At 38.2% G+C, this 14,609-nt stretch overlaps 1 protein-coding gene across 2 annotated transcripts in view; it reads right to left on the bottom strand.

Annotated features, from left to right (window-relative positions):
- lrrc56 (leucine rich repeat containing 56) overlaps nt 1–14,518 on the bottom strand; it is an 18,437-nt gene extending 3,919 nt beyond the window's left edge. Inside the window, exons 1-11 of one of the 2 annotated variants that reach the window (XM_015375741.1) lie at nt 14,345–14,518; nt 13,697–13,784; nt 12,593–12,653; nt 10,184–10,280; nt 6,873–7,070; nt 3,384–3,552; nt 3,121–3,261; nt 2,844–2,911; nt 2,422–2,564; nt 785–999; nt 366–681 (exon numbers count right to left, since the gene is read on the bottom strand). In XM_015375741.1, the coding sequence (XP_015231227.1) occupies nt 366–681; nt 785–999; nt 2,422–2,564; nt 2,844–2,911; nt 3,121–3,261; nt 3,384–3,552; nt 6,873–7,070; nt 10,184–10,280; nt 12,593–12,653; nt 13,697–13,784; nt 14,345–14,509 (1,661 nt within the window). In that variant the 5' untranslated portion in view covers nt 14,510–14,518. The remainder of the gene's footprint in view (nt 1–365; nt 682–784; nt 1,000–2,421; nt 2,565–2,843; nt 2,912–3,120; nt 3,262–3,383; nt 3,553–6,872; nt 7,071–10,183; nt 10,281–12,592; nt 12,654–13,696; nt 13,785–14,344) is intronic. The other variant, XM_015375742.1, reaches the window with a different exon arrangement.
- Between the last annotated feature and the right edge of the window lie 91 nt (nt 14,519–14,609).

The raw sequence follows: 14,609 nt of genomic DNA, 5'->3' as shown, positions 1-14,609 counted from the left end.
TCGTTGATGATAAATAACATAGTTATGTATAATATATTACATTTCTGACTGTATATCCCTGTAATTATTACACACTGTAGCTTTAACCTTTTTTTCATTAAAACTACAAGTATTCACCTCAGCCTCTCTGCCTTTGCATTTGGGTCCTCCAAACCTCAACCAAGATGTGACATATCAATCATGCATTATTACCTAAGAAGCAAAGAAGCAACTATACAGCTTTTAAAGTCGTTATAGTCATGCCAAAGAAATCTGAGTAATGATCTCAACTAATATTGTAATTCTGAACTCCTAAAAAAAGTTTATGACAATTAATAAATTATACACCTCAAATAATAAAATTATATTAGTTATTATTTGCATACCAGGACTTCACTGGTCCTTTAAGCGGGGAACTTCTTGGTGGAACGGGTAAGTATGAGGTCCCTGCCAAGTGCTGCCGTCTCTCAGATAGGAGGTCCATTTCTACTGCAGCTGACGCTGTTAGTGGGGCCAAACTTTTTGGATCAAAATGTTGTGGCTTGGACTGAGAAAGACAAAATCTGCGTGCACGAATCCCTGGCAACCTCATGTTAGCAGGAGCTGGAGCGGCATGAAGAGGTGGAGACGGAGAAAAAGGGATGTCTGGACACAGGGACTGTCGAGCTATATTGGGGAAAAAGGTTTCTTGTTGATGTATGTCTGCCGACAATGAGAAACAGAAAACCTCCTTAGCTTAAATACTCATGACATGTAGACATTTAAAACTTAGAGAACACAACTATTTTATACATTCAGTACTCACCTGGGGAAAGAGACTGAAATGAAGAGTCCGGTGAGCCAGTATCTAAACTAGCACAAACTTCATCTTCCTCTTGTTCTTCATCACTAAACCTGCTCTTCATACAACCAAATCCTTCCTCCTCTTCTTCCTCTCCCTCTATATCTGTCTCTTCTTTACCAGAATGGTGAATAGTAAGGATCTGTGGTGATCGCTCTTTCTCTATAATGTCTAGACGTCTGGAAAAACAATTTAGAAAGATACAGCAGTGGTTCCTAAACCTTTCTCATTTGCAAAATAACACAATCCATGAGCAGAGTTACCAAGGGTTGAGGAATACAATAGGGCTGTTGTGTGATCTAATAAGGAACCTCATAGTGTTGATAAAAATGCCAAATATTTAGAGGGCAGATAAGTCCAGTTCTGAAACTCTGCCTTTTTTTTAAATGTCTCCTTGAAACTCCCATAATCCCCTCTGGCCTTTTCAATGCCTTTTAAAAACTAAACAGCTACTGTTATGAGACTTCATCCAAAAGGATGAATATCTTATCGAAATGCAAAACATCAGTTTCTACCACTTGTAATACAGCAACCCTCAGTTCGCTATATATATTATTTAGAGAGTGTTTGATATGACCTTTGCTGAATTCTTGTCTGTTGTTTCTTAGAGGGTACAACAAGGAAACGCTTTATAAGATTGGATCTTACAGACAGAAAGATATCTTATCCAGTTTTGTTTTGAAATGGTCTCTTCCTGAATTGCAAACAACTGGATTTTCAAAATGTCGGCTTTCTAATCTGACTTGGCACACTTTCCTAAATTCCTCTTGTTGGATTGATCAGTTCCTAATAGGGCTGCGACTAACAATAATTTTGCAAATGGATTAATCTTTCGACTGTTTTCCGACTAATCGATTAATAATCAGATTGCAAAAGGTTCCTTAAAGGAGATTTTTTAAGAAATGAAATCAGTTGAAACTAAAATGTTTCTACTTGAGGAGTTCTGGATAGAAAAAAAAAATAATCTTAAATACTAAATTTTTATATATTTCTTTAAAATGGTGGTATAATTACTGCTCTAAGTGGGTTGCTCTGTCATTTAAAGGCATGGTTTGGAGTCTCTACGCTCCAGTTAAAGATTCATTGATTACCGAATTAGTTGACGATTATTTAAATAATCGATTAATCATGATTAATCCAATTAATTGTTTCAGCCCTAGTTCCTAATAAAATCAAAAGAGGACAATGTTAATAATATGATTCTAAAAAATTAACATCTTTAAAACTGTCTATAAACCTCATTCCTTTTTGTAATGTATGCTGCTTTAAAATTGCTCCCAGGTTTAGGATATAAGGATGCTTAGACTGGTGTGATAAATAATAGTCTACATTCATTCAACAAATAAGACTCTTTTTACATAACGATAATATTATCAGCTGCTAAAAGTAGTTATACTGTCATTAAAAAAAAAGATTTAAAAAATTAAAACTTATCTGCTTACAGGCTTCCGTAGCCCTTTACCTACCCCACAGATGCATATGGACTCGCTATCCTTTGGATGAGGGTTACACAAACAGCTAAAGGATTCAGCCACAATAAAAAACAAAAACAAAAAAAACATTTATACATAAAAGTAATGAAGTTAGACATCAGTTGTTACTTGCTGTACTGTTCCTTCCAGGCCCTCAGCTCTGCAAACACATTAACACGGTCTTCAGAACTGGGCTCCTCTAGGTCATACGTGTGTTCTGGGACATGGATGGGGGGGCCACAAGGGGTCAGAGATGACCTGGTTGGTGCCGTCTATGAAACAGAAGAAGGCTTTAACAATCATTTACTTTACTGTGTGTTTACTTTCTTCGTCTTCCTTCATATCGGCTGCTTCTAGTGAGACCAACAAATAGCCTCTGTTAACAGATAGGAGGCAGACAGCCACCATTGGAAACTCATGAAGCTTAACATCAATCTCTACTGACAATAAAGGCTTTTCTGTATTAAAACAGCAATGATTTAACTGTGTATTCTTTATACCAGTGATTGAATATGATTTCACTAGTCTAATAGACATGTATTACCCTTTACCTTAAGCTTTTGTCTCCTTGCACGAACAGCCCGCACAGGATTTCCACAAAACAGAATGTTGCCTGTTCCTTTACAAATCAGTAAATGAGAGAGACAGCAACAAATTAAAAATGACATCCTGTTAAATGATAAACATAAAGCCTCTGGGTGGCACTGTTAGGTAAGGATGACTGCTGCTGCCATCCTTCACTGCCTGGGATGTTTAGACAAGATGAAAAAAAAAAAAAAGTATGACAGATGATTACACATGACAGGAATAACCAAATCAGTTCCACACCATGGGTAAGGGTGCTGGTATCTGCTTCCACTGATGGTAGGTCAGAGTCTGAAGAGCCTGGTCTTGATCCAAAAGGGGAAAGAACTGTGTGTCTGGTCGCCGACATGGTTCTGGTGCTTGCAGATGAAACAGGTTTAGCACCTACAAATCCAGAAGTGAATTGAATCAAATCTCATGTCAATCAAATGTTGTTGGTTTTTTTTATAGAAAAATATGTTGTTGTTTTTTTTTTATAGAAAGATATGTAGTTGTTTTTTTTTTACCAGGAGATTCAAAGAACTTGGAATCTTGCATAGAAATTCTGAGAATTTCCCAGTGTTCCCCTGTGGTGCTACAGCAGGTCACCCTGTCCTCCTCCAACTTCACATCATCAAGGTAACGCAACTGAGGGACCAACTCCCTCACTGCTGCTCTGTAATTATACTCTTCAACCTAAACAGGAGAGAAAACAAGGACAGAGAGAGGTGGAGTAAACATACTTCTGTGTTTTAACTCCAACTTAATGAGTCTGAAAACAATACAAGAAGGATGTAGTTCAATGATGCAAAGTGTGTTGGAAAGGAGTTCCGAAGGATTTGATTCTACTATGTAACCCCTAAATAAAATTCTTCAAGTATTACCGATTAGTATAGGCTCTGTGTTGGGACAGGCCTCATTCCTTGGTGCTTAGGGTTAAATTCCCATCGTATATACTCTTACTGCATGTATTCCCCTTAGTCTCTTTCTCAACCCCCGTTTTCTCTCAGCTGACTTTCAGAAAAAGGCCACTAATACTAAAAATCCCTAAGTTAAAAAAATGGAACTTGTCCACTTGTGTGTATTTGCTTTATTAATAGAAGATAAATGATAATGATGACAAATCGCTTAATAAATAACTGTATATCTGTTAGGACTCCAGTCTGTGTGGTCTGTGTTTTTGTGTGTTTGTCTTCCTTCCTCCACCAGGCAGCGCCTGGTTCTGATTCTCCTCCCCACTCACCTGCAAGGGGTTACCTCGTTAACAGAGTGTTCTTAAGCTGCTGACTGCCACTACCTCGACACCAGAGTGTTTGCCAGTTTTGGGTACTCTAGCCAAGCTGAGTTTTGCTGAATCAAACTGAGTTTTTGTCAACCTGAGTCTTAACATTGTTTTTTGTCTTTGCCTCTCGGCAGGAAATCATCCTGCAAACTGGATTTTTTTCGGACCTTCTCTCCCTGGAAGGATCTACTGAGCTTCAAACTGAGCTGAGGAAACAAGCCGGAGGTTTGGATCCACTTTTCCTCGAGGAAACGTTTGAGCTTCACACTGAGCAAGGGATTCATCTGTACAACAGTTTGTTTAAGTACCGCAGGGAATCTGAGTGGCAGTCAGTCGTTCTCTGTTCATCTACTAGCAACCGCATTCTGGGTAACCCTGTTCTGCCCTCCACCGTATGAGACAAACACCGAAACACATTCCTCACTTACGGGAGTCTAAGAGTCAACTTAATCTTAGGAAACGTGAGTCTGCCAACTATTTCTCCTCTTCAAGTTCGAGAATCAATTCTCCCACTGAACCTGAACTAACCTCAGTGTCTTCCCCTCACCTGTCAGTTCTGGTTGAGCGGTGTTCAGAGCAACACTGGAATCTCCACCAAACTTCTCGATAAAGCTGTTAAACTTTTTCCCTTGTCTCTCTGGACTGGTTAATCTGCATGTGGGTCCGAGGTCTTGATAAAATCATGGCAATATCATAGAAATCCTCAGAGGTTTCTCAGTGATTATTAGTGAGCAAACAGCACCAAAGTTTACTGGAAGGTTGAGTTATAACAGAATATGCCATGTATTGGATGTGGCACTAAGCTCTATTTAATCAGGCTTTTTTTTAGCAAAATTTTTTTCATTTGTTCAAAAATGTGTATTTATTACAATTATATTTTTTTCCTTATTTATATCTTTTTTTATTTATTGGCATCTGAAAAAGCTCTTCCTTATTTTATTTCATTTTATCTTAGAATGACACAACTGCAAAGACATAGCCATCCCCCAAAACTGACAGCAGGGCAGGTTCAGCATTAATCAGAGAAGCAACCAAGAGTCTCAAAGGAACTGAGGGGATCTATTCTTCCGTAGAAGAAACAATTAGGTGTCACCTCCACAAATACGGCTGTTATGTATGAGTGGAGAGAACAAAGCCTTTGTTGAAAGATAGTCATTGGATATTCTGCTTCTAGGTTGCATCACGCCATGCAGGAGACACAGCAAACAAACTCCATTGAGCGACACGGTGGTGGTAATGTAGTGCAAAAACTATCCTTTATTCTAAGGAGGGGAAAAGGTTGTAGTATGACTTTGTGTTAATCTGTTATCTGAAATCCTAGGAAAGACGGACAGACAGAGTTTAAGGCATTTTTATTTACTCAGTCATAACTAATCAATTAGAATGCATCTTCAATTTATGCCTCCTTTGTCAGATTTAATATGTTTTTTTGAAAATAACAAACATTTAAGCAGCTACTAATCATGCTCCTCAATAAACCTGCATTCCTGTATACGTTATTTAAGGGTTGATGTGAAATTGGGGCTTTTTAAGTACCGTATGTTGTACTAGTTATCTCTATTTCCAAGTCCCTTATCATGACTAGTCTAAAACAATATCTGATTCTAAAACTAAGTTCCAAATGAAGTTCTTACAAGAGGCAGGTGATAAAAAGGACTCGATAACTATTTGCCAATAAGTAATTAAACCAGGACTGGTCACTGCAGGCTTTTTCTAAATCCCACGAATGCAGTGAATGAAAACGAGAGAGACCTGGAGGGATGAAACCAAGGAAAAGAGGGAAGAAAAAGACTGTCTGACAGAAAGGAAGTGAGTGGATGTGTGCCTCTTTGTGTGATGGAAAGAGAGACAGCAAGAGAAGTGTTGGTTTGCGGGGAGGGAAAGCAAACCCAAGAACTCCTCAATTACTACAAAGCACATGCCTAATGCATATTCAGCTCAGCATCTCTACTCATTGCCCCAGTTTCTTAATTAATGCTCTGCTGGTGGGTGTAAATAAACACATTCAGAGAGGTCCAAAGAACTCACAGCTAAAGGCAGCTCAGTATCATTCATCCAGGAAAAATTAGAAAGCCATAGAAAGTCGATATTGTTTTTTTTTTCTCTGAGATGTTGCTCCATACTGTAAACCTGATGTATACCATGATGCAACCTGAACCTAACTGTCAGGTTTTAAGTCATGATATATTTTTGTGCGGCAAAATCGGATCGCCGCAAACACCTCTATGTGCCAGCAAACCGACAGCCTGCGAGCAGAGGAGACACTGCTGGATGATCACAGGCACGAGCTGCATTTGCAAGCAGGCTTTTACAACACCTACTGAATACAACACTTCCTGTTTAGGAGCTCTGCCCAACTCCTTGCACAGGACTTATTCAACATCAACTGTTTACAGATTTCTTTCAGATTTGCAAGACTACTGCCTGTTTCAGAGTTACACCCTTTGGAGAAAATTTGCCTTGAGAAACCTTTAAATATAGCAAACCTACACAGGGAATATTTTCCATTGACTATGTATGTATTAAAGCATCTACTATCTTTTACTGATCCATCCCATTAAAGAAGCAAATCAACAATACAGAGGAGATTGACAAAATAGGACAGAGCTTTTCATAAAGGAAGATGCAAACATAGATATAATCTGATGGATTTGATTTGTTTTCAACCTGTTTTGGGCTTTGATAAAAGCCTAATTTAATTTTCATGCAAATAGAAACAAGAGAAATCCCCTACCTGAAGGGAAGTAGGGTTAGGGCGTACACACACAGGGTTCCCCTCCAGCGAGAGAGAATGGAGATTGGGACACAAACCCAGATAATGAATCTGGATGAGGTCGTCCACACGGTTCCCTTCCAAATCTAACAGCTGCAGGTTCTCCATCATGGCAACCTGGCTTAGGTCGGACACATGGTTAAAGGCAAGATAGAGCTCCTGAAAACGGGACCAAGCACAAAAAAACAGTTCAGTGTTTAAGGTCAAAGAAAAGAGAAACAAAACAGAAACATCAAGTAAATGGAATACAACATGGTAAGCAAGTAAAAGTAAAAGTATTCACCGCCCAGAAACCTTTTCAACTTTTTATTAAATTCAAAGTTTCTACTAAATTAATTACAGTTTTCTTTTCTTGCGATATACAGGAGCAAATGGATGAATAATTGCGAAGTTAAAGAAAAATGGATTTAATTTTCTTCTGCAAATAAAAAATCCAAAACCATTCTATGTGTTTGTATTTATCCCTTCAGAGTCAATACTTTGAAAAACCATAATTTCACAATGATTACAGGAGATGCTCTTTTGGGAGTCTCCTACCTGTTTTGTATGTCTAAAGAGTGAAACCCTTTACAATACCTATAGCTGAGTCAAATAGCATTAATCTTTTCTCATTTTCTTAAAAAGATTTCAGGCTTTACATGGATCATCTTTATCATCTAAACAGTTCTTTTCTAGCCAAGATTATGCCTTCAAAGATGTTGGCCAGTAAGAAGGTACTTCTAAGTCTTTTGCAGTCTCTAACAGTTTTTCCTCAATGATTAAAGCTGTGTTTAGCTCCTCCCGTCTTCCTGACAGCTGTGACCAGGTTCCCCGTCCCATCATAAGAAAAGCATCGCCACAGCATAATGCTACCACCACCATGTCTTACTGTGGGAAAATTGTGTCCAAGGTGGAGTAGCATGGCCCCTAAAAGGCTTAGAGAATAGATAAAATGGAAAATCCCTTTATTGTCCCATAATCTGAAATTTTTGGTATTAAAGCAGCAAAAGATTATAGCAAAGGTGGTCAAACAAATATGGACCTTAAAAAGTGTATGAAAATTGCAGAATAAGTTACAGAGTTAAAAATAAATAAAATACAGTGCTGTACAGTGTTTTTACAATATAAATACTTTGCATCTTGAGAATAAATAATCAATATACAGCTATGGACATTTCTACAACAATGGAGATGTGAAAGTAGCAGCACTAGAGAAATGCAAAATGACAGCAGCATGTTATTCAACTGACTAGGACTGACTAAGAAATTGTGCAAAAATCAGCATGAACGTAACAACTTATTGAGGTTTTTGGTAACAGTGATGGTTATAGATTCTTACAGTTGCTGGGGGAAGGATCTGTGATAATGCTCTCTGGTGCATTTAGGGAGCAGCAGTCTGCCACTGAAGGAGCTTTCCAGTACAGAAATAGCTTCATGCATGGGGTGGGAGAAATTATCCAACAGAGATTTTAGTTAGGATCCTTTTATTTCCCACCTTCTGCACTGAGTCCAGGGGGCATGTCAAACTTCCGTAAAAAGTATATTTTTTGCATATATTTTTTGTGTATATTTATAATTTGTCCAGGTGCTTCTCTAATTCACTCTAATTAATTATCTGCTTGTACAGCCTGTCAGTGAAGTTGACATGATTGTTAACAGATGCACAGGTAAGGAAATGCTGCAAGTGAGCAGAGGTGGCATTCTTCAACACCAGAGTTTAACTGTGCCACTAAAGTGTTAAGTTTAACAGATACGTGAGGCATCTCTACCTTTCCATACTAAGAGAAAATGTCTCAGTTCTCTGAATATGTAGCAGCCCCTTCATGCAAGGTGATGGGTTGTGCGTTGATTTTGTAAGGTCGTTAAAGCTTCACCAAGATTTTTTTCTCTAACTCGGCTAGGTTGTTCCTGAGGCTTCACAATGCTTTTCTTTTATTTTCAAAAACATCTGAGACCCTCGGGGAGCAGCTGTGTTTATATTTCATTACAATGAATTACTCACAGAAGGATTCCGTTTAATAGTTAGGTCATTTCTGAAGGCTGCTGGTTGCACTGGATTTTATTTAGGGGTATCAAGGAGGTCAATAAAAATTCATGCCACAATATATATGTTTTTTATTAAAATAATATTGAAAACCATCTAATATGTTTTCACTAGGTATGTAAGTTATTAATCAATGCATATATCTACAGTTGATGGACTTAATAGCTGACTAGTGATTCATTGTTAAGTGTCCATTTTCTTAAAACAACAGATTTTTCACACTGTAAATAGGGTCTCTCCATGACATAAAGGGAGTTACATTTTTTTTACAACAGCCTAAATTTAAAACAAGAGCTGTATTATATACTTAGTTTACCTAATTAGGCATAAAACATGTTTGTCAAATGCAACAAACTGGAACCTATTGAATTATAGGAAATATGTGAAACACTAAGAATAGAGATGTTAAACTATTGCCTAAAGACTGGGCATGTCCCTCTGACATATTATCAGATTCAGAGAAGTGGAGAAGATGGATGGAACAATATTACTAGTAAGTCTATCATTTGTTTATGTAATCCCTACCATTTCATGTATTTGGACTTTTTTAATCGCTTTTGTCACATCAGCATAAAAAAATTGTCTTTTTTTGTTGTATGGGTATCAGTGAGAAATATTTCCTGGAGTATAAATACTTTTTCAAGGCTTTGTAGTAACAAGGATCAATTAAGACTGCAAGAATATTCTTTTTTATTTATTTATTCCAGCTTTTTATTGTAATTACAGTATCACAAGTACAGAGCAATGAAATGAACTCTCTGCATTTAACCCATCCCTTTGGGGAGCAGTGGGCTGCCATGGTGCGGAGCCCGGTAAGCAGTGTGGGGGTGAAGGATCTTTGCTCAGGGACCCAGAGTGCCGGCTGTGGGGGTGGAGCTCGAAGACCTCAGGATTCCAAGCTCTATGCCCTAACCACTAGGCCGTCACTCCCCTTATTCTATCTCTGCACTTAACCCATACAGTTGGGGAGCAGTGGGCTGCCATTGTGCTCGCCTGGAGAGCAGAGTGGGGTTAAGGGTCTTGCTCAGGAACCCAGAATGCCGGCTGTGGGGATTGAACCGGGCACTTGCAACCTTCTTCGAGCACAAGTGCACTAGGCCAGTAAAATATATTAACATAACTGAGATGGAAATAAATCCCTTGCCTGTTTCTAGTAATATTACCTTTGAATTAACTTTAAAAGGCAAATATCTTAAAGTTTAATTAGATACATTTATAGATAGATATAGATACATACATAGCTTGTTACCTTAAGAGAAGAAAAAGTGAAAATGCCACTTAAGTCCTGAAGGCAGCAGCGGTTCATCCATAGCACCTGCAGGTGGGACAGGGTGGTTCCCAGGTCTCTAGAGAGACAGAGCAGCACAAACTGGGTGAAGAGACAGGAAAATGAGTTATCAGTACTGTTAATCATGAGAAATGCAGGCTAAGCTTTATTTTAGAACCTCCAAATATACCCTTGTTGGACATTTCCAAAGATATCAGGTTTTTTATGTGCATCTTACCCTGGATTGTGCGTTATCTAGCACTCAGCAGGAAAGGCTATCAGAGGCAGTGGTGTCTGAATGGCTCTGCACTACAGATCTCAAAACACAAACTGTTTTTCTGGTCGGTTCCTCTTGTTCATCTTGCAGCATTTTTTTTATTCAAATTGCAACAGAAGCCTTTTAATGGCCCATAGGGGATGATATTTTCTGTCTTCTTTTATTGAGTGTGTAAATGAATACATTTGAAACATGATACCTAACAATAGCACCTCTTTTTGTCATCATGAAACAGGTGGTGAAGCTCAGCTTGAAAACTGTATAGTTTTCAAGTTGCAATGTCCATTTTCAAAGCAAAATATATGTGTGTGTATATGTATACAGGTGCTGGTCATAAAATTAGAATATCATGAAAAAGTAGATTGATTTCAGTAATTCCATTTAAAAAGTGAAACTTGTATATTATATTCATACATTACATACAAACTCATATATTTCAGATGTTTATTTTGTTTAATTTTGATGATTACAAATGACAACAAATGAAAATCTCAAATTCATCATATCAGAAAATTAGAATATTACTGAAGACCAATAAAAACAAAGGATTTATAGAAATGTTGGCCAACTGAAAAGTATGAACATGAAAAGTATGAGCATGTACAGCACTCAGTATTTAGTTGGGCCTCCTTTGGCCTGTATTACTGCAGCAATGTGGCGTGGCATGGAGTCGATCAGTCTGTGGCACTGCTCAGGTGTTATGATAGCCCAGGTTGCTCTAATAGTGGCTTTTAGCTCTTCTGAATTGTTGGGTCTGGTGTATTGCATCTTCTTCTTCACAATACCCCATAGATTTTCTATGGGGTTAAGGTCAGGAGAGTTTGCTGGCCAATTAAGAACAGGGATACCATGGTCCTTCAACCAGGTACTGGTAGCTTTGGCACTGTGTGCAGGTGCCAAGTCCTGTTGGAAAATGAAATCTGCATCTCCAAAAAGTTGGTCAGCTGCAGGAAGCATGAAGTGCTCTAAAACTTCCTGGTATGTGGCTGCGTTGACCCTGGACCTCAGAAAACACAATGGACCAACACCAGCAGATGACATGGCACCCCAAACCATCACTGACTGTGGAAACTTTACACTGGACTTCAAGCAACGTGGATGAAGTGCCTCTCTTCTTTTCCTCCAGACTCTGGGACCTTGATTTCCAAAGGAAATGCAAAATTTACTTTCATCAGAGAACATGACTTTGGACCACTCACCAGCAGTCCAGTCCTGTTTCTCTTTAGCCCAGGCAAGACGCTTCTGACGCTGTCTGTGGTTCAAGAGTGGCTTGACACAAGGAATGCGACAGCAGAAACCCATGTCTTTCATACGTCTGTGTGTGGTGGTTCTTGAAGCACTCACTCCAGCTGCAGTCCACTCTTTGTGAATCTCCCCCACATTTTTGAATGGGTTTTGTTTCACAATCCTCTCCAGGGTGCGGTTATCTCTCTTGCTTGTACACTTTTTTCGACCACATCTTTTCCTTCCCTTCGCCTCTCTATTAATGTGCTTGGACACTGAGCTCTGTGAACAGCCAGCCTCTTTAGCGATGACCTTTTGTGTCTTGCCCTCCTTGTGCAAGGTGTCGATGGTCGTCTTTTGGACAACTGTCAAGTCAGCAGTCTTCCCCATGATTGTGTAGCCTATAGAACTAGACTGAAAGACCATTTAAAGGCTTTTGCAGGTGGTTTGAGTTAATTAGCTGATTAGAGTGTGGCACCAGGGGCCATCAATTTTGAACCTTTTCACAATATTCTAATTTTCTGATATGATGAATTTGAGATTTTCATTTGTTGTCATTTGTAATCATCAAAATTAAACAAAATAAACATCTGAAATATATGAGTTTGTATGTAATGTATGAATATAATATACAAGTTTCACTTTTTAAATGGAATTACTGAAATCAATCTACTTTTTCATGATATTCTAATTTTATGACCAGCACCTGTATATACACATACATATCGATGAACAGCAGCCTTTTAAAATCACCCTCTGAGTCAGAGTGCCATTCCCCACAGGACATAGTTGTTTAAGGGTAAGACATAAATGAGAAAAAGTCAAGCAGCAAGTTTCACTTTTGATTTGAGGAATAAAAAGACAATATCTGGGGGTTTTTTAGCACCTACCTCAGTGATGTGATCAAACTGTTGTTCATTTTCAGCATCTCTAATCTGGGCAAGTAAACACCTACAATAAAAATAAGACAAATCATGTTTCTCCCACTTATGATTATTTATTTGTGTTTCAATGTTGAACATCTCCTTCACCTCTTAGTTAATTTCTTTAAATGTTGATTCCCCATTGCCTAAAAGGAAGCTTGACTTAAACACGTCACACTAGTTTACTGTACATGTGGTTCTCTTTTGACCAAACAGTGAGATCATGCACGAACAAGTTCAGAACTTGCTGACATACTGTATCTCTGTGGTGCTCTATCTGCACCAATACACACAAAGACACTACGGAGGGTCATTAACACTGTCCAGAAGACATGCTTAAGCCAGGACCTCCGTAGTATTTTCAGGAGGGCATGCTGAATTCTGAGAAACAGCACAATTCCAGGACATTGTGTGCTTCAGCTGCTGCTCTCTGGCAGGTGTTTAAGGGAGCTTGAAGCACAGACAAATAAACTGAAGGATGTCTTTTTTTGTCTTACTTTATGGCCACAGAGCTGTTAAATGGAAACAATAAACACTATTATGCATCGTTTCAGTCGGTTTTAGGTGCACATGCAATGCCTTTTCTCATTTCTTACATAGTATAAGTGCAATGCTTCTATTTATATGCTGTATGTCTCTGTCTATAGCCCTGTATGTTTCCCCCTAATTTGTATATAATGATTCGTTTACATTATATACAAGTTTTCACCATGGAGAAAACTGTTCCCTATTTTTCATTGCCTACACTTTACTGTAGTCTTCCTTTAGCTCTCTACTGTGCAGATATTTTTATATCTAAGGCAAACATATTCCAGGACATTGCAATGTTTTTCTTTTTTTTTTTTTTGTTGCTTTTTTTGGCACGATATACTCTCTTTTTATATTATCTGCTGTATTTTTATCTTTAATGCCATCTTGCTTTAACTCTTTGTACTCTATATAAGCTACTGGAACCAGAATTTCCTTGAAGGAGTAATCCCAAGGGATAAATAAAGTTGAGGCTAAGTCTTTAAAAGTGCTATACGTTTGAATAAGACCAATAATAAGGCTTGAATGTAAGGTATATCTCACCAATGTCCCCCAGCGTATTTTCTTGGGTGTTTAGGCAGAGTTCCAGATATTTCACACAAGAGAGGTCACTAGTTCCGCACAACTGTTCCTGTAGAAGAAACACATTTGTTGGCATCTATGTTACCATGGGTGTGTTGTAACAATAGGTTGTCTGCCGATCAACCGTGGCGGACTTTTGGATAGATCTTACTGATTTGTTCTAAATAGCTAACAAAGATGTATATTTTCTAAACGCAGAACATGTGATGGCTGTTGATGAACATTTAATTAGATAATAACAATGTACAACGTAGGAATGAGTTTAACAAAATCAGTAATCACATTTGTATTTTTGCAGTAAATTTATCCAAGCTATGAAAAAAAAACACCTAAACAAACATGTATTGCAAAAACATAAAAGAAGAAGGTAAAGCATCTTGAAAAAAACGGAGAAAAAAAAGAGATCATTTATAATAACAATGGTTTTTGGTCAGAATCTGCAAAAAATTTTAAAGCAGTAATGCTCTTCACTGTAAAAACACAGCAAATCGAATTAATATAGATGTGTTACATTATTTATGATCTCATTTACTTTCAGGTTAGAGGAAAAACTTATATAAGGATCCAAAATTTTCAGTTAAAAAAAAAATCAGAAATGTGTCAACATACCAATCTTTCTGGTGAAAGGTAAGCTTCCAGTGCATTGCTTGGGTCTATGTTTGGTTTGGGGGTTGGAGTAGGATTGATGCTCTCTGAACCGCTAGGCTCAGTCACCCGAACCCGCGCTGGACCAGGCCGGACACCCTGGCCCACAGATTCATGGCTCACGCTCATGTTTTTTCCACGGCTGTCTAAAATAAGCAATAAAAAACAGTAACAAAGCCATTAATGCGACAGATTCTCTAACACAACCCGATTACAAAGTAGTTGGCTG

This window comes from Cyprinodon variegatus, unplaced genomic scaffold (genome assembly GCF_000732505.1).
Source record: "Cyprinodon variegatus isolate N-32 unplaced genomic scaffold, C_variegatus-1.0 Scaffold124, whole genome shotgun sequence".
NCBI lineage: Eukaryota > Metazoa > Chordata > Actinopteri > Cyprinodontiformes > Cyprinodontidae > Cyprinodon > Cyprinodon variegatus.
This window is presented reverse-complemented; position numbering and strand designations above follow the sequence as displayed.